Raw genomic sequence first — 20,272 nt, forward strand, 5'->3', positions numbered from 1 at the left:
GCCTTTATAAGGACTTTATTTCACCAAATTCCCAAAACAAACACTCAAAGAACTTACTCTGCAGTGTATCAAACTTACTCAAATGATGCAGAAAAAAATCACCCATAAGACTAACAAAAGAGATCATTTCTATAGACTGTTTGCACACGTTCCTCAAGTTATCACGTGTCATTTGATTTGCCCACGTTTTAAAGTATCATATACATTTCCCACAGATTTAAAATTTGCCAGCAGTATGGTATATTTTTCATGTTAGGGTTAATTTAATATGTAGAGGGTTTGTTAGTTCCAAAATACCAAATATATCTTCATCCATGACCTTGTATTCCTTTATCACAACTCTATGAACCACCTGAAAATGTATACATTCAAAAGATTTAAAGAGGGAATAAACTTCATAGTCCTGCACAGGTAAACGGGTAAATTGATGGTTTACAATGAAAAAAGTATGCCTCCACAAGACATCTCTTTTAACCAACTGACACATAAAATATTGACACAGCTGGTATTTACGCAGAAAATATTAAAGCTGGAAAGGCTGGGAAGAAAGCTGGTGTTCAAGCGGTATTTCACTTCCCTACAGCCCATAATCGTAATTGGGTTTGCCTTCGGTGTAAGTCTTGTAAAAACCCCTGCAAGTCTCCGTGTCAGTTGAGGCAGCCTTCACTGCTGGATCTTCCATCATTCGCTCTGTCCAGCTCGTCAGCTCCGGGCTGCTATCGAGACAGCTGAAGGAAAAAGAACATCATTAAGCAAGAAACAGTCCTGAGACTTGGTTCTAAAGCAGTTCTTCTTTCATTTTATGGTAAAATTGTGCAAAGATGAAAATACACTCAGGGTAAAAAAGCTCATTTGGATTATAGTTTGCTACTTAACCAGATGGCAAAGTTTTCACTGAATGGAGTAAGAATTTAAGGTGAAAACTAATCATAAGGAGAAGATTGCCTTGGACATGCTAATGATACATACTGCTTCAAGGAGAGTATCTCCATTCTCTCGAACCAAGGCCAGATCATGTAGTCAATCATAGATACAGCATCTCCTCCAAAGAACTTGCTCTTCTTTTTGGAAAGGATCTGCAAGATAAAACAGAAATGGAACATTAAGAAGTGCTGCAATTAAGATACAGACTGTTTTGTTGATGCAAAGATCTCCTACTTTAATTCCTTTTCTTACCCTGAGTGGTCCTCCTTACTAAATACATCAGTGCTTGAAGTATGAAAATAATGCTAAAGATTGTTTCCTGTCTTTTGAAATGATACTAAAAATTCTCATTTTAAATTAGATAATTGCATTTCCATTTTCACTAGTTTCTATCCCGCCTTAAAATAAATAGGAAGAGAACAGATTATGAGCTAGAAGTTAATAAAGGCCACCTACAAGGGGTTATGCAACCTGCAAATGTATTAAGAGCAGGGCTTTATATTCCAGTTACTAAATATTAAAATTTCAAATGAGCTCTCTAAACCACTTGTCCTTGAAAATGAACTGGGTGTTAATACAGGGTAACAATTTCCAACTAGCAGGAATTCTTCATCGGCAAAACAGGAAATGACATCACTAAAGACTGCTTTAATAGAAAGCAGCTGTGTGTAAACTGCCTGTCAGTATCCAAGCAAACATTCTTATGCCCTGGAAACATTTAACCACATCGGATAACATTCTGCCATCACAAACACTGAGTAACAGTTTTGCAATGCATGAATACTTCACTGTTCTTATACTGACAAGACTAAATAAGTGTTTCGTAATCTATTTGTATTTGCAGGGTAATCTATTATAAGTGCAGTGAATACACTATATTACACAAAAGAGATCTGGTTTAGAAAAGAGTTTTCCTTAATAAGCAATAGAAAACAGTTCAATTAAGCAATAGTATACAGTTACAAGACTAACACTATTTTTAGTATAATGTTACAAGACTTACATTATTTTTGCTTCTACAATTTGGTGATTTGCTCAGAGGAATCCAATAGACTCCTGCAAAATTTCACGAAGTATTTTATAGACAAATATTGTGTCATATCTACACATGTTGGGTTAACATATAAATTAGGCTAGAAAAATTCAGTTGCAACCCTCCTGAACTAATCCCTCATTACCATAGTTATTCTGATTTAGCAAATGAAAAACACACTATGCACTTTTTTCTCAAACACCCTGCTATATTAAATTGCTTATGACTTTAAGAGCAAATATGCCATCTTATGCAAGTCAAAAAAGACATCAGGTGTCTTCACCTCTAGCTGTTTTGCACAAAACCTTGGTCACAACACCAACATGGAAAATAAAGCTTTAAATATTTTTGCCTCATTAAATTTTGCAAGCTTCAGCTTCAGTTCCCCTTCCATTTCGGATGTGTCTTCACCATTTTTTTGGGCCATCGGAATCTTGTAAAAGTATGGGGTGAGCTGAAAAAGAGCAAAGCATTGAAGTATCCATAGCCATATAATGGTGATAGAGATCTAATAATGTATCATGCAAGGTTACTCCAATCGATCACAGAAATACAAAATCTGTCAGACTAAAGAATTTTTTTACTTCATGTAAAGCTTGTATATGTATGTATATCAAAGGGATTTCTAGTTCTAATGGAACTCTGATTAAATGGAGTCCACACAGCTTCTTCATCATATACCACATACCACAACAGAACATCTCCTTCCATGATCTCTTATATTTGGAGACTCCAACCCTGGTCCCAGAGAGGCCCAATCCTCAATTCCTAATATCAGTGCTCCCTTAGAATTAGAAATCCTCTTGATATACAGTACATATATACACACAAGTTTAAAGAGACAAGCAAAAGGTCATTTTTTTAAGTAAAGTAAATTTGCACAACAAGTGTGCATACAAATAGGCAGGCAATTAGTTCAGAATTTTTTTTTTAAACAGTAAGGGTGTACAATATAGTTCCACCTACTGTACAATACTGCCTCTCATTTAAAGTCCAGTAACAGGGCTATGTCTACCTTGGAGAAATGCTCCAGCAGCATCTTCTGTTGTGCCTTCTCATATGGGTCTGAAGGGATCAGCTTCCTCCCAGGGTACACTTCATCCAGGTATTCACATGTGATTGGTGACTCATAGATCACTTGGCCAGCAGGAGTCTCCAGCACTGGGACAAGACCAAAGGGATTCTTCTCCAAGAACCAATCAGGCTTGTCCTTCAGGTTGATGTTGATGGTGTCATGTCTATGAAAAAAGACATTTTGTCAACTGCACTTTCTGCAAATGGCTCACAGAAGGTTGACTTTTCTCCAAGTAAACTTAAAAGCAACAATTTTTTGTTAACAAAAATGCCAACACATACAGTACTTGGAAAGCATTTGCCTGTGATTGATAAATTCAGTTCACATTTTGTAAACACATGTAAAACACAAAACAGAAAGTCATTAGGTCAGTTTTTATTAAGAACACAAATTATACAGGTTATAATTCCCCAACAGCAGAATTGATAGATCACTACTAAATCATCAATTTCTAAAGATCTGCAACAATTAAACATTGATCAATTAAAATAAGTTATTTTATTAAATACAGTAAATTTTGAGATGCTTGGGGTAATCCTGACAAAAATCAGAATATACTTCAGATATAAGGAATGAGAATTCTCTTACTGAGCACAATGCCTACTAAAGCACGCAATAAATTCAAGTGTTTCTAATCCTTAAATAAACAGGCGATTAAGCATGACCTTTAATAGTGGTTCCCTACACAAAAAGTTGGCTTTCATTCTACCTGAGTATATTTACCTAACTAATGCCTTAATTGCCTTTTTTTCTATTCAAAAGATTGGGATTTTATTTTACTTAGGAAATGCAATAATTCAAAAGCAACCTTTAACAAGTTTAAAAGTTTTAAAACATTTTTATAAAAATAAAGCCTTTTAAGTTCAGCTGTGTAGCTGAGAACTCTGCTGGAACAATAACCAGTTGGTGTGCAAGTCTCGATGACCAGGATGGCAAACCCTGACCTCTGAGAGCAGTTGGATTGGGATTCTCCAGGAAAAGTATTGGGAACGCCAGGTGTAAGAGACTAGTCGGACTAAGGCTCTCCTGGACCAGGGTTGGAGTCCCCAGATACAAGTCAATCTTGACAGATTCAGGAATAAGATGTTCTGTCGTGCCATGTGGTGAATGATGAAGAAACTGGACAGCCGTGCTTACTTGATGCCTTTGGCATGGAGGATAAGGCGGGTCCTTTGTGCGAAAGGGCAGAACCTCATGCTGTACAGCCGAATCTTTCCCTTGGGCACAGGACCAGGAGCAGGGCTTCCTGTGGAGCACAGCATCTATCTGTATTAACAAAAGAGCTGCCACAGAGCACACCAGGCCGTTAACTCACCTAAGACTGAATACAAGTGGCTTCAAGATACTGAGCAGTGCTGGCAGACTGAACTCGGACTGCTCAGCAACAAAGCAAGGACCCAGAGGCACAGGTGTTGAAATGATGAGTAAGTGGCATTTAAGAACAAGGACAAGAGGGACATCTTTACACAGAGTCCAGTGTGTCTGGAAAAATCTGTCAGGTCAGGTTGTACAAACTGATTCCACAGAGAGCCTTGAATAATCAGATGGATGACATCCTGGGTTCAATGATCAAAATTCAAACAAGCAAAGTAGTTCAAATGGTCCCGTCTGCTATGCAGCGTTACTGACCTTCTTATTACAGAGGATACAATCAAATGTTCTGAAGAGCAGCAGTCCAGTAGAATTTAAACATACAGTAACTTTAAAACAGTTATTAAGAACAGACCTAGAAACCATGTCAGCCGGTACTACTTAACCACTTAATCCAATAAATTCATTCGGATCTTAGCTGGAACGAATACCTGAACCCCTGGGGCTCTTGAAGGAAGACCTGACTGGACTGAACGGCCTGTTGTCATGTCTTCAGTGTTCAAGTTCATGTTCAACAGCACCAGGGCTGCACAGCCTAGCACAATCAAGAACTAATGTCATATGTGAAACTGTGGCAGGGTCCCCTCAAGAACAGCAAGATTAGAATCTGGCAGCCTAATGAATCTACATTAAATAATTTACACAGAATTTAGTTTTCTTCTGAGAGTAAACAGAGAACTTATCCTGTATTCATATACAATATATTGTAGCAGGTGAAGCTCTGCTGAGTCATTACTGTACGACTAAAGGATAATGCTGATTTTTTACCAGTTGTTTTGCAATTGCTTAGCAGCAGTATCGTTACAGTCGTTGGTTTGCGTGTTTAAGTCACATGCATTGTTTTTACAGTGACTAAGCAAAATGCTTTTTTCTTATCATGTGGATACTCGCCCTTAACTCCATGCCGCGTGACATGAAACGAATCTAGCCTGCAACGTTCCTTTGTCTTAAAAGTCGATCTTTAATTTGCAGAGACAGCCTAATTAAAACATAGAACAGAGTTTCATTTTCACTTTTATATTTTAAGACCACTGGAATTTATAGTCTCCAAACCTAACAGTATACACAGCTAAAAGTAATAGTTTTATTCCTTGCTGGAATGAGAAGAAAGAAAACACAACGTTTCGGCCGTGGAGCCTTCTTCAGGTGTCAGCTACCCACTTGAACTACTTCAGTATACACAGCTACTTACAATTGCATAAGATTTGATAATACAACTAACAAATGAAATATCCGTTTATTCTAAAAAATAAATTAAAAACTTCAGAGGTTTTGCTGGACATATAGAAAGATCAAATGCATTAATTAATCTGCATTAATTCATATCACTGTACTGCAAAATCTTACACTGAGGGTTTAAGATGAATATATTAATTACCTTGGCTGAGGCACTTTGCAGATGTAGCCATTTTGTTAGGACACCTTCTTCAACCGTGAAAAATCAAAACGTTCAGTGATATTAACGAAAGCTGTATAATGCTTCGATTCAGAACCTAAACCTTTTCTTATTCACTTTCGAGAGCTAAAGGTGACGCATGCTCCTTTCAACGTGCAAAATGTTTTTAAAAACACACCCACTGTAACGTCATTGTCGTTAAAGCGGCAGTGTACAGTATACAATTATAGCTGTGGACTGAATCAGGCGTGCGTACGTTGCTTTGATAATGTAGCTGCCTATATGAGTGTATGCAATATGCTGGTTAGTGCGTGCCAGATATACATAGACAAATTTAGCTAAATTAAGTATTCTTACAATTTATATACATTAATGTGTAACCTTATTCGTGGATTCATTAATTATAAAACCTCAAGCGAACACATACACATTTATTTATTTGTAAAACATTGATCTAACATGATTGAACTGACCCTTTATTTATGACGACTTCAATACACACGTCACTTATCGGATTGAGCCAATCGGCTTGATCGAAAGAAGGGGCGGTCTTTTTTAAACAGCCAATGAAAAACGTGTTTTGGTAACCAAGGTAACGCATGTAAACTTTACGTTGAAGGGCATATTGACAATCGTCTAGTCCGTACAGCGGGGACTCTCTAATATCATCGACTGCAGTGACTTTATAATCTTGTCAAATGGAAGTCTACGGGTCCTTGGAAGCCAGGTGAGATTAACCATTTGGCAAAAAAAAAGGCGTGGCGTGTTTTATGAACATCTAAAAAGCTCCAACTATGCGTAAATTAGTTTAGACTACAACTGTCGTTTGTAATTAATACGTAATACCAGGTTGAAACGTATGTTCTAACTTAAATAAAAGCATTCAGAGACGAAAAGTGTGTGTTGCCCTAATCCATCGTTTATAAAAAAAAGAGCAGAACAGAATGCGCAGGGTTTGTATGCCTTCCTTTCTTGCATCTGTGTGTCACATACAGTATTTAAACTATATATTGTATAGCTCCAACACTCTACATGTCACTTCAAGCCCTTCTACCTGTCTACTGACATTCCAACCAATCATTGAAACCTACACAAGGTGATTAAAAATAGTTCTGGGACGGAACTGAAAGTGTCACTTCAGCATGCTTCAATTTCACTCTTAAGAAACCAATAATACCTGATATTTTGGGTCCGAATCACAAAGTACATTTAATACTTTTTCACAATGATCCCTGAAGTCCAGTTATTCAGTTTCAGAGCTTCATCACTTCAGTCTTCAGCAGACAATACTACAAGGAGACCTTGTTCAAGTTCCTTAAACACATTGACATCATCAGCCCAATTGAATTTAGAAATTGAAACACCAATCAGAGGTCACTGCCGAGAAGTGCCTGAGAACAAGAGGCACATCTTTACACAAAGGTTTGTGGGAGCAGGGAAGAAGTCACAAGCTTCCCATTCATGTTGTTGAAGTTAATATACTGGCTTATTTCAAGAAACTGCTGAATGAGATCAACCAATCAATTAGTCACTAACAGACCAGCCAAGATAGGTCTTTGTTCGAACCAGCTCAAGTGCCTGCCCTCTGTAAAATATTTAGACAGAAGCTTAGTGACAAATGTAACAAAATAGTGTACGAATCGTCTACATTACAGACGAGTCTTGAAGATTACACATGTGTAACTAAATCTTTTTTAAAAATCATATGCCTCATCAATAGGAACCTGTAAGTACTATGGGCATTACATTTTAAAACTATTGATTAAACGGTTTGCTTTTTATATTTATATGGATACAAAGCCTAACTCCTGAAGGCATTTTAATAAGTGTATGACCCAAAAAATATTAATGCAAAAATATTATTTTATGTGTCAATGGTAGATGGGTGCAGGGTTTCACCAGTCAACACACGCGATTTGTGGACACAAAGACAGTATGCTACCCTTGTGGGAATTTCATCGTTTTCCTGGACTTGGCGTCAAAGTCGAAGAGCATATTGCAGGGCCCGGGGCGGGGCATAGGGGCCTTCACATCCAATGGCCACAGCAGAGTGGTGGCCTTCTCCGAGACGAGGCTGAATCCATCCATCTTTGTGTACACCTACCCCAAGCTGGTCATGAGGAGCAAAATGAAAGGTAACCTGTGCAGTCTTGTGCCATTGGCGTTTTAATTTACTTTAAACCTACCATTACAATTATAATACTGGACAATGCTGGTGCTACTAATATTAGATGGGTAACACCAGTTGCCAGCTGATAATTTGTGTAGTAAGTGCTTTATCTTTAAGGTAAATCAAACAGAATCCTAAAAACTGTAGGGCAGAAAAAATTGCAATTAAATGCAATATGCACTCAATAGCAAATTTTGAGTAGACCTAAGTGATGCATTCATTTGGAATCTTTGGAATTCCTAAAAAAAAAACTGAAGTAGTTCTATGTAAATATTTGAATGGTATTTGACACACAATATAAATCTAATTCATATCTTGAGCAAAACATCTAATGTTTGCCTGTAGGTAATACCCAGCTGCAGTACACAGCACTTGAATTCAGCTATTCAGGTCCTTATCTGGCCACCTGCTCCTCTATTCCAGACTACACCTTGACAGTATGGTAAGATATGTGTGATATTTTTTTTCTAAGCAATGTTCTGCTATTTTTTAAAATTGTATGGAAAGCATTTACAGCTGGCAAAATTTAGGAATATAAACAGAAATTTCTGTTAATATATTTTTTCCTTCTTGTTTCTTTGTTCTTAGAAATGTTTATATGCTATAAACGTGGTATTTACTGTATGTATATGGTTCAGGTAGTTTTCAGGTTCCCACTATAAAACGTCTGCATAGATACTATTAAATCTTCTAGTAGTAATTTCAACGTGAATTACTCTTGAAGTAGTTATTGTATTTCTTTGTATGAAGTGCTGTTTTTTAATTATTCAGATATTTCTGTAAGGTTAGCCTATCAAAACAAACATTCAGCATATTCCAGAAAGTACGCAAAATAGCCAAGCTGGAGCCCATGTGGTAAGGCTGTGTATCAAGGAATAACAAATTATTACTGTACAGTATATGCTTCCCAATGCAATTATCTCTTAATCAGGTCCAAAAAGCAGCACAGCGTAAAAAAACAATGGCAGATGTTCCTATTGAAACATAAAGATTGTATCTAATGGATTAAATTTCTGTACTGGATCTTATTAGTTTTTGCATTGTTTTTTTTCAGGAACTGGGAAGATGGAATTGCACTTTGCAGCAAACCCCAGGCAGGAAAGGAGATCTCCAGCCTGATCTTTAATCCCATGAACTGGCACCAATTTTGTGCAGCAAACCAGAACTCACTTACAGTATGGAACATTGAGAGAAGTGATGACTTTCATATAATGAAGCCTGTGTAAGTGTTTTTTAAATGTTTTGTTTTATTTGCTTCATTACTTATTATAAGAGCATAAGATTTTGCAGAATTTATTGCTGGCACAGGAGAGTGAGGAGTAAATCCCAAAACAAAAAGCAGCCTCTTGTCATTTCCTGTGGTATAGCTTTGAGAAATATTTCTTTGCTGAACTAGCCTCAATTACTCCGTACATTTTACCATTACTGACACAATGCTTTGTACTCATGTTCAGTGTTTATCACATCTTTACTCTGTAATCTCTAAACACTATGAGATAAAATATCTACTCTTCTTATCACATAATTCTTGAATAATGAAGGGGCGGTTTTGTTTGAAGTGCACAGGGCTATGTAGATCCAAAAAACACACCCGATTCCTTTGGAAAATCAGCCATGTACTATTTTTTAACTTCCCTGACAAGGTTTCGCAGCATCAAATTGACATAGATGACAATGTAAAATGTATTTAAAATGGCTGATTGATTTCAATACTGAAGATCAAGCAGAATTTTCTAAAATGTCAGTAAAGATATGAGAGAATGATCTTTCACAATGGTATTTATTTTCATTACCTGGTATGTGTCCCTTAGAGAGATCCCCCTTCCAGCATTGGATGGTAGTCTTCCTGAGAGAAAAGATGGTTCCTCATTGGTCCCCAGTGGCAGACTGACTTACTATGGACCTCAGATGCCAGTCTCATCCATGGGGAGGCTCACAGGAGAAAGAGTGGAGACATTTGTGGTACTCAGTCTACTGTACATTTTCACCAGGAGACAAAACTGGACCATTTACACGCCCCAGATCTCTAGTTTTCATTATAACCATTTAGAGGAGAAAGAACTATTCCAGTTTTAGGAATTGAGTTTCAAATGTTTTGAGTGGTTTTGCTTTGGTTAAGAAAGAAATCCAAATAAAGGGGATAGGAAGTGTATTTTGATGCTTCTAGAAAGTGTCAAGGATATTTTCAATCTTTACTGATCTTGGAATAGCACCATTCCGTCTTCTGGAGAATTCTGTATATTCTAGTATCCTGTTTAGCTTGAACAGCAGTTGCTGGGCTTAGTAGAACATAAAGCTTTTTTGGGTAAGTTGTAGTTCCTGCTCCAGTAACACATGTTTTTCTTTTTCAAAAGCCAATAGAGAAAATGAAGGCCCTGGTACACCCCTCTTGTTTCTGCTGGACCGCCACCTCTGACCTCTGTGTGGGCTGTGAAGAAGGTCACTTGCTGCTGGTGAATCCTGAATCTCAGGATGTCACTGTGCTCAGCAGTCCTGAGCAAATGAATTCTGCTGGAGGTATGAAATCATATTTCTGATGGAATGTAGCACAGAACTCTCACATTTTGAGACAAATGGAGGGGAAAAGGGGGTACATGAAATGCTAAAAAACAACTGGAAAACTCCGAAAACATATCTATTTAGCCAGCAGCCATATCACCCTGCAACTCACAACTGGTAACCCACTGAAGCTAAGCAGGTGTGAGCCTGGTCAGTACCTGGATGGGAGACCTCCTGGGAAAAACTAAGGTTGCTGCTGGAAGAGGTGTTAGTGGGGCCACCAGGGGGCTCTCACCCTGCGTCCAGGTGGGTCCTAATGCCCCAGTATAGTGACGGGAACACTATACTGTAAACAGGCGCCGTCCTTCGGATGAGTCGTAAAACCGAGGTCCTGACTCTCTGTGGTCATTAAAAATCCCAGGGCGTTTCTCAAAAAAGTAGGGCGTCCTGGCCAAATTTCCCATTGGCCCTTACCAATCATGGCCTCCTAAAAATCCCCATCTATGAATTGGCTACATTACTCTGCTCTCCTCCCCACTGATATCTGATGTGTGGTGAGCATTCTGTCACACTATGGCTGCCATCGCATCATCACCTGGATGATGCTGCACATTGGTGATGGTGGAGGGGAGTCCCCATTACCTGTAAAGCACTTTGAGTGGAGTGTCCAGAAAAGCACTATATAAGTGTAAGCAATTATTATTATTTGATATGTAATATTCACATGTAATATTCATAGTATATGTTTAATATGTACAGCACTTTTTAGGTCTTTTAGGTCTTTCTTTTACTAGGTACATGTACTGTAGGTCAATTTACTGTGACAACCAAAGACATCTCAACTAGGATTAGGACACATCAGGCTCCAATCTGGAGTCGGAAGTAGTTTTCCATGCTGCTGCCTAGTTTATTTGCAGTATGTTGCTTATCCCTCCTATGTGAACATAGGTGATATCGGCCTTTTAGCTTTCTCTCAGAGTTTCTTGTGTGCCATGCTGTTGTTCTCATGATCTAGACGGAGAAGAACGCGAAGTTCTACAGGAAGGTGACCTCAACAGCTTGGCTTTATACAGGGACGGCCTGTTTGCAGCAGGAAATGTAAGAATGGGGCTTTATGTGGACATTGATTATTTTAATTCTTTTTGTAACGCTACCTCTTCTGGTTGTGAATATTTCTACACAGTACCACTTAATCATTGGAAATTAAAGCTTAGATGTCGGCAGGAAGATATGAATATTACATAGGAAATATTTGTTAAAGATATGTGATATAGCATTCTCATAAGAGATAGCTTAGGGTGTCCCTGACGATTGGTTTTTTTCTGTTTGATCAGTGACAGATATATGTCATAGTATGTTAAATACAAACAAGTCTTAGTCTGAGAGAAACTCTATGTCAAGGATAAGTTTGATGAGCTTCTCAATATACAAATAAATATTATTGTTTACCTATCTAACAGGATGGTGTTTTACGCTGCTTACACATCAAAGGCAAAACTGTAAAAGTCACCCAGTGCTGCAAAACTGAGGAGCCAATACAAACCATTGAATTCTCCCCTGACTACGAGTCTCTGGTTCTGACTACAAGTAATGTAAGTGTAATGACCTTTACCTAAAACAAATTGTAGCAAATAATCTTTCTTACCGATACAAGCTGAATATATTTCTGTATGATATAACAAAGCGGTTATTTTCCTGGAGCACAGTACTGAACAGTTCAACTGACTTTAGCAGTCTAAGGATGACTCCTGGTGGTTAAAATAAGTATTAGCAAAGTAACAAGATTATTTCTGCTGAAAAAGGATGTCTTCATGCATTTGATTGTGGTGACGACTCATACAGTGTTAGAGTGGACAAAAATATATATTTTTTCTTTACAGAAATGATTTAATTTCTAATGATGAGGATAATAAATTACATAGGAAAACACCGTACTTATATATTAAATTATAATATATGAGCAGGACATTTTCTTTCGATGTAATGGATTGGGTTTGTAGATTCATGACAAGAGTGGCCTGTGCCCTGCCTGTTTGTCTGGAAGCAGTAAATTTGGTGGAGGTATTATTTCAATCTTTTGACAATCTGCCTAGGATGCAGGTAGGTGTTGGCAAGCTTGGGTAAGCTTTGGTAACTTCTCTCAATCTTGCAGGTGAGACCTGCTCTAGTTCCAAGGTAGTGTGCATTTATGTAGTAAACCTATAGTATACTTGACAAGGGCAATGAATTGTAAGGGAAATGCTCATTCCTTCTATTTCCAGGGTTATCTATACAGGTACAGCCCCAGCCAACCCGGGCAGATGTCCAGAGTGCTGGATGTTCTCACTGGAGACTTTGTGGCTGCAGCCTCCCTGTATCCAAGCAGCAAATTCTGTGTGGTAACATATTCACAGCAAAGTTATCTCTTTTTCACTCACCTTAAGGATTCATCTAACAATCCTGCCTGACGTGCCTTAAATAACCCTTTTTATATTGCAACAGAACATCATCTTAGGCAACATCTGTTGGGGAATCAAAGGTTGAAACACAAGCGTGTGGAAAGACAATTTGCTAATCCTTGCCCACTCATTGTCCAGACCCCAGATTCATGGCTACACTATATGCCCAAGAAGGTTATGATTGTTCAAGCAAACTGAACTTAAGCTGGTAAACATGAGCTGCAGAAAATAAAATAAAAAAACAGCTCGAAATTCCCAGGTGTTTGCTTCTAATGATCTGTCAGGGGTCAAAGCTGAAATATAGAAAGTCTGATTTTTGTATGATGTAGTTATGGCTTTTTAGTTTGAAAACTAGAATGTTCATTGTTCAGTTTAAGATGTTACTGTGTTATAATATTTTTTTTCCTCTCCATTTCTGAATGGTAGTCAGTCAGAGACTCCGGGCTGCTGCAGGTTTGGTCAATGAAAGATGGCAGCTGCATCAGCTCTTTAAGTCTACAAGTGCAGGTATGTATTGTTTATTTTTTAAGAATAAGGAGGAGAAAATAAAAGTGTTAAAATATGACAACTGTTTCAGTTACATCTCAGTACATATTTAAAGTATAAATGCAGAAGTACAATTTGAAGATAAAATCATTTTGCTAACTACAACTACAAGTAAGCAATAAAAGTTCAAATATTAGTTTACAGTATGTCTCTGAAAACCTTCAGAATGGAATTCCCCATGACGGCAGGGGTGTAATTAAAAACTTGCATCAACAGACTTTAGCGGGCATGTGAATAACCTTTAACCTAACATTGAGTATCTTACTACCCATACAAGGTATATAAAGTAATCCTTCATAAATTAGAGCCTTACATACTGTACTCAGAGGTATTACTCAGACTGATGGATCTTAAATCAGATGACAAGATCTGTTATTTATTAGGTCAGCTTGAGATCATTTTAGCAACACCTGTTGAAGCAAGTTAAATTGCTTAAAAAATGTGTGTGCCTAGCAGATACTTCTATTAAAAACATTTCTTTTAAGCTTTAAATTGTGAGCACTCAAAAAAAACTGTTAGAAGTCATGCTTTAACATGTAGGGCTAATCTATCAAAAAGTAATTTGAGACTATATGAAGATCTCAGTTACATGCAACATACAGAACCCGTTTCATTCTGGATTTGGATGCTTTTGCTCTGTAGGAGTATGGTACTGTAGGGTGTTTATGAATTTCTAATGAGCAAACAATTTAAACTGTTATTTAGTCGATTGCAGTAACTGTAACAGTATCAACTCCCCATGCAGTAACTACAGATCATGCATATAAATTTAGAGCTTCAACATGGCATGTGTTTATTCACAGGCAAGCTAAATATCCAGTCTTTCTTATTTCTAGTCAGTAAAAACTTTTTGCATTAACTTCTTCTTTATAACAGTGTTTTTTTAAATAACAATAATCAACAATCAGAAGAAAGACAATGATAATTAAACATCTTTATCCAAGATAACATGCAATGATTAAAGCAAAAAAAAAAACCCAACTTCAAAAATTGTTATAATTAAAATAACAAAAATTGTTATAATTAAAAAAGAAAATCCTAAAAGTGTGCTAGGTACAGTGTCATTAATATTAACATGTAGCAGTGTCATGGATTAGAAAGGCTTATTTAAGAAATACAAAAAATGCACAACTCTTACAGTATACTAAGAAAGAAAATCTTTAAAAACTTGTTTATAGAAAACAACAGCAAAATAAAAGTCAGCTCTTAAGATATGACACAGACATCTGCGTGTTTTTGTGGTTCATTCCAAGTCTGCTCTTTTGCCACACCATGTTATTCTTTCTGACTCTGAATGCAGGCAACAAGCCTGGCGTGCTGCCCAGCTGCACAGTGTGCTGCTGTGGGGACAGCCTCCGGGCACATCTGCTTCATAGACCTGACCCAGGAGCACCTTCCACGCCTAGTTCACAGGGTTCACCTCTACCATGTGCCTGTGGAACACCTCCAGTACGTCTTTATTTGTGGTGACTCCTTTTTCATGAAGAAACACTGTATCATGTCTAGGGAATTAAAACTGGTATTTTAAAAATTGGTATTCAACAAAAAAGAAACCCCTGAAAATGTCAACACAGAAACAGAGCACAGAATCATTTTAAGTTTTTGGGATTAATATGACATACTGTCAAAATGAAAATATTTATAAAGTATAGTATAGTTAGTAGTTTGAGTATGATCTGAGCATGAACACAATCCTGGCAGCGTTGAGGTATAAATGTACAGTGTGATTTGACAGCTGTTAGGATGCTTTTGTGACCGTCGCGGTTCCACGCGGGCTCATGCCCTTGCTGCTCCACCCTGCCAGTTCGTCCTGCAACACCTGGGGCGCGAACCCGGGTCTCTGGCGTAAGGCAACAGGGAACCAGCCCAATGAGCTAAAGGAGACCTCCCTCAGCCCAGGTGGCTGAGGTCCCTGCTATGTGCAGGGAGGGCGATGACGTCACCGTGTCTGAACTAGCTCCGCTACACTCTGCCATTGCTCCTGTGCAGCTGCATTGAGCTAGGGAGGGTTGGCTGGTTGTGGTGGTCTCCCGTTCAGAGGATTGGCCAGTTGGTTCTACAGATGTTCTGTTAGACACAGGTGAAAAAGCTGGTTACAGCAAGATCTCGGTATTGTTGGTATAAGTCAGTGGAACTGAGTAATCCTAGCACTGTGTACTCTTACTGTACATGTCCACCACTCCACCAGCTGGTTTAACAACAAAACTATCAGCACAACATTGACAACGATATCTCCACATACTTTATCTTCTGTTCTATGAAAGCTGAATGCCTTCCAAGCATGGAGGTGGTGAACTACAGTCATTCTGTCCCTCTACAGTCCCTCTACAGTCTGTCTACAGTCTGTCACTCTACAGACCTACAGTCATACAGCCATTCCATGCGTGAATGCACATTTCTTCCTGGACTTTGCCTTGCTTGGTTAATTTCTAAGCTGGGACATGATTTTATCTTTTACTATTCTTAATTAATCATTTATTAATTAAAATCATGTATTTTTGAAGGGTTATTTATGCTGATTCATAATCATCCCATGTTGTCAATTTTAACAATTTTTACAATGCACTGAGCACATGGTGTTTTTGTGAGTATACAGTACATGACTTGAGATTTGTATTTTGTTGTCCCAAGGAACAGTGACACAGAAATAATCAGCAACGTTATGTGCTCATCATTTAAAAATTAAATGAAATGTATGTGCCCATTGCGTTACTGATCTAAAATATAGACATTTATGTCTTCATTTGGCATCAGAATATGTTTTATCTGAATGCTGTAAAGAAATGCTACTTTTAATTTAATTTAGTATTTATTCCTTATATGTTTTATACATATTAATGTATCAGGTAAGAATGTTGTGTGAGAAAATAAAGGACCATAACTTTAAATGATGCTGATTAACATGTTTAATGGAGGGTTGTCCATTTTTTAAATGAATATTACATTTACTTTTACATTTGATGAAAATTTCTAAAGAACTATGTAAAGCACAAACAATGTTTCATAAAGTTTTATTAGATTTAGTGAATACTTTCACCAAAGGTACAAAACACAAACCCAGTGCTTGGTAGGGTCTTTTTGTTTGTTTGAGTTACTGTATCTTGCTTGTACCCATTGAAAAGACAAATCCAGGTACAATACTGGGTTTATATTAGTGACTGTAATTGGTGGGTGGTTTAATCCAGACCTTAGTGAACGAACACAGCCAAATAATAATTTTTGCTCTGAAATAATATGGCAAGATACATAAGTATGTCTTCAAGTCTCTCTGCTTTTTTGTGTAAGATTTACAGTAACTTAAGTGTACAGTACAGTAAATAACGTGTTTATGAAGACGTCTTATACACAGACTTCCAACCCTTCACAGATGAGTCCTGTTCCAGTCTTTATTTCTCTTTTTTTACAGGTATGACCAAGGAGGAACTTTTCTTCTCAGTGGAGCTTCAGACTCGTATATATTTGTGTTGGATGCCAGGCCATCCAAAATGTTCGAAGTTATTGGATACACAGGTCTATTCTATTCTATTCTATTCACAATCAACACAACAAAGTAAAAAGCAATTATTTGATTAAGTAAAACACAAATCTCTATAAAAAGTCAACATCATTGGTCCATCACTATAATAATGCAATTTAGAAAATGTTTTAGAATATCTGCATTTTAAAACAATCTGACCACTTATGGAAAAACTAAATAGCTGTGCGATCCCGTTTCAGAGGCAGCAGGCTCTGTTGTAGATCTGTCTGTTCATTACAACAAGGAGACAAAGCACGCGAAAGTCCTAGTGCTGTCTGCTGTGAATAAACAAGAAGGCATGAAGGAAGAGAGCCATCTGGAAATGTTTGTACTACAAGCTCAACTCATGATAGGTAAAGACAGATATTTCTGATTGATTCCTTCTTTGATTTCAAGTGTGAAAAGAGCAGTGTGTCTCTTTAGAATTTTTTTGTTATTCATTTCATTTTTAACATTCTATAATACAGTAAAACCTCTGCATATGCTTCCTGTCTAAATGTAAAGCATGGTGCTGTAAGTCATAGGGATGTTATTCATGGATGATCTCATCACTTTCTGGGGGTTCAGCTGACGTTTTTACAAAACACTTGAATCCTTGAAAAACCAAACTTTGATGTTTCAGTGTTACACACCTTCAACTAATAGTACAGTATGTGAAGTACAAATGTCATCTTCAAGGCTCACACGAATATGTGCACAGCCCCAGAAGACAAAACCCCTACTTAAACCCATTAATAATAAGTTCATGACAGTTTTTTTCTTAACTGGTTTTTGTTAAAATCCATTTATTAATAAAAAGGGAGATTAAATAATAAAAGTATTTTCTTAGCTTTTTTAGCCTTTTGAAGTTACCAATGCACATCTTGCAGTGAGTCACTCCCTTTACTTGTCCCCCTGTAAGGAGCTGCGGGCTGTGCTGACCGGCGTGGCTGCTTAAAGGATGAGATTCTGCAAAAACGTCATTATGAAGTCGGCAAACCTCTCTCCTCTGTAGTCCTGGGACCTAACAATAGGGCCTATGGGTACTGCAACAGGACAAAGTCCATTCAGAAATTCCTCTTGACAGAGGTACCTGTTAATCAGTTGTATATACAGTATTTTATTTGTTTGTGTAACATGGGGATTTTCTTTATTCTGTAATCAACCTTGTCATTTTTACTGGAGCATCCAGATTGATTTATTTTAATTAATTTATTTTAAATTAAATTAAGATGTAATTATTTAAGTAAATATGTTGTACTGAAGACATCTCTATGCACATAGTTTTTATTCACAGAAGATAAATACAATTCAGAAATTCCTCACAGAGAATTCATCTGATTTAGGAACATTTTCTTTTCTTAGGGGGGTGCAAAAGCTAAAGATGTTGTGTTACTGACTCCAGAGAAGGAAGTTGAAGGACATCCTCTTGGTCCGGCTTCTCTCCTCCTGTCTCCCCACCAGCAATGGCTGGCGTCCGTAGGCAGGGACGGACTGCTGCATATCAGAGAGACATCTCAAATGGTAGGAGTTTGAAAAACAGCTTAGCTGACAGTTGTGGACCCTACAAATATAAAAGAACATTTAAAGAATGCTAAAATCCAATGACTGGAATTAATAATTCTAAAATCCAAATTTAGAAGTAGAATTTAGAAGCAATTAAAGAGCAAGTTTAATTTGCTTTCCTAGCATACGGGGCCGGTTGGGAGCTGAATGCAGTGATTGAGAAATTGACTTTTTATGCTCAAATGAAAGACTGCATTCTGCAAAAAAAAAATGTCTATGTAAAGGGGAAAATAATGACAGGCAGATAATGTGATACATTGCTAGCAGTTATGATAATAACGGGTTATTTTCAGGTCTAATAGCAGACTCCTAAGTCATTTATAAAGTAGCTTGGAGTTTCCAGCTTTTAATACTGTATGTCTATGTGTGAACAGGAGAAGTACCTCCAGATGCAGTGCCACTCTTGCTGGACAGCTGGGGCTCGGACAGTTTCCTTCTCTCAAGACAGTCAGACACTTATTACCACAGGCCTCACAGATGGGGCTCTTGTCTGTGTCCAGCTCAGGTACGTTTGTGATGCAGGCCCTCAAAGCATTTTAATAAGATGTTTTTAAAAAGTTGGCACTTCAGAGAATGAATAATAATAATTTCACAAGAAGGATGCAATTTCCACCCATGTTTAACTAGCATAGACCTGATCACATGCCAGAGAATGAATGAAGTGGAGAAACAATGCATTCCTGTTGATCACATCCCTAGTGAACATATTGTAAATTTTCATCAAAAACATTCTAGAACCTTTTTTTTCAGTCATTACGGGATTACTGTTAATGGAGTCACTGTATTCTGTTAAATGAACTGGGCAACTTCCGCATATGTTGCCTTTGGTCTGCTTGTATTATTAAAAAAAGAAAATGCCTTTTGATAATTATTATGGAAAGCAAATATAAAATACTTATTAAAAAAAACAACTCTTCTAGAAACATAGTGCAGTTAAAAGGTTTACTAGCACAGACTTTGCATTTGTTCTGTTTTTAAATACATTGTTTTAAATTGATGAAATATTTATATAGGTAGTATAATTACTTGCAGGTGCTGACAGGACGGCTTGTGTAAATGTCTGAAGGAAGCACAGAGGTTCTTGTAGCACATTACAATCTATCTGTCTCTACATCTATCCACTCATCTGTCTATCTATTGTGGTTATGAATATTACTTATCAGTCTGTCCAATCTCAATTCCACAGAAAGCAGACTTTTGTATGATCTCTGACTCCACATTTTTACAAATATAAAGTTAAAGGTTATACCAGACAGCTGGCTCTCCCTTTTTAGGGGTCATCAGCATTACATAGCTACTGTAACTGTGACTAGTGCCGCAAGAGTACATATACAGTATATGAATTAGAGTGACGGCTTCATTTTAGATGTGCAGACGACAGAAAGAAAAGGAGTAAGACAGTCCTGTCTCCTCTAGCATTGTGATAGGACAAAGAGCTAATCAATATTCATACCCATTCATACCCATTACATGCTCCTACAGTAACGTCAACCCTCACCTTAATCAGTGCTCTATATAATATAGTATCTTTATTATGTTTAATGCAGTTTTAAGACAGCCGGTATGAACAAAGCAACTACAGCAACGGAGAATGCACGTTCCATGCAATCGCTTTTGGACCGCATGATGGCCTCAGAGAACACAGCTCTCAGTGACCTGCCTGCATGGATCCATGAGTCCCAGTCACCCACTGGAATAACACTTCAGGAGCAGCAGGAAGAGGTATAACACTGTGCATTCAAGGAGCCTGAGGGCAGC

General features: G+C 37.6%; 2 protein-coding genes across 2 annotated transcripts in view; one reads left to right on the top strand and one right to left on the bottom strand.

Moving 5' to 3' along the window:
* LOC148661656 (glutathione S-transferase omega-1-like) lies at window positions 1–5,978 on the bottom strand. Its single transcript, XM_088635701.1, has 6 exons — window positions 5,782–5,978; window positions 4,170–4,278; window positions 2,973–3,195; window positions 2,310–2,411; window positions 970–1,076; window positions 1–728 (listed from the first exon to the last, which is right to left on the bottom strand). The coding sequence occupies exons 1-6, from the start codon at window positions 5,810–5,812 to the stop codon at window positions 578–580; spliced, it is 723 nt and encodes a 240-aa protein (XP_088491827.1). The 5' UTR covers window positions 5,813–5,978; the 3' UTR covers window positions 1–577.
* A 399-nt stretch (window positions 5,979–6,377) lies between these two features.
* The window catches only part of cfap43 (cilia and flagella associated protein 43), a 30,702-nt gene continuing 16,807 nt past the window's right edge, over window positions 6,378–20,272 (top strand). The window contains exons 1-17 of the mRNA XM_088635696.1: window positions 6,378–6,526; window positions 7,681–7,934; window positions 8,315–8,411; window positions 9,024–9,191; window positions 9,781–9,931; window positions 10,324–10,486; window positions 11,484–11,566; window positions 11,929–12,060; window positions 12,730–12,846; window positions 13,333–13,413; window positions 14,753–14,901; window positions 16,859–16,962; window positions 17,170–17,322; window positions 17,871–18,037; window positions 18,314–18,472; window positions 18,889–19,019; window positions 20,062–20,236. Coding sequence (XP_088491822.1) covers window positions 6,498–6,526; window positions 7,681–7,934; window positions 8,315–8,411; window positions 9,024–9,191; window positions 9,781–9,931; window positions 10,324–10,486; window positions 11,484–11,566; window positions 11,929–12,060; window positions 12,730–12,846; window positions 13,333–13,413; window positions 14,753–14,901; window positions 16,859–16,962; window positions 17,170–17,322; window positions 17,871–18,037; window positions 18,314–18,472; window positions 18,889–19,019; window positions 20,062–20,236 — 2,313 coding nt within the window. The 5' untranslated portion in view covers window positions 6,378–6,497. The remainder of the gene's footprint in view (window positions 6,527–7,680; window positions 7,935–8,314; window positions 8,412–9,023; window positions 9,192–9,780; window positions 9,932–10,323; window positions 10,487–11,483; window positions 11,567–11,928; window positions 12,061–12,729; window positions 12,847–13,332; window positions 13,414–14,752; window positions 14,902–16,858; window positions 16,963–17,169; window positions 17,323–17,870; window positions 18,038–18,313; window positions 18,473–18,888; window positions 19,020–20,061; window positions 20,237–20,272) is intronic.

Source organism: Lepisosteus platostomus, chromosome 6 (genome assembly GCF_059453375.1).
Source record: "Lepisosteus platostomus isolate fLepPlt1 chromosome 6, fLepPlt1.hap1, whole genome shotgun sequence".
Classification (NCBI taxonomy): domain Eukaryota; kingdom Metazoa; phylum Chordata; class Actinopteri; order Semionotiformes; family Lepisosteidae; genus Lepisosteus; species Lepisosteus platostomus.

Excerpts from the sequence above, each read along its gene's own strand:
- LOC148661656 (XM_088635701.1), bottom strand. The coding sequence starts at position 5,812 with ATGGCTACATCTGCAAAGTGCCTCAGCCAAG. Across the intron at positions 3,196-4,169 it reads CTCCATGCCAAAGGCATCAA|ACATGACACCATCAACATCA; the intron begins GTAAGCACGGCT and ends CTTTTTTCATAG. Across the intron at positions 2,412-2,972 it reads TGCTGGAGCATTTCTCCAAG|CTCACCCCATACTTTTACAA; the intron begins GTAGACATAGCC and ends GCTCTTTTTCAG.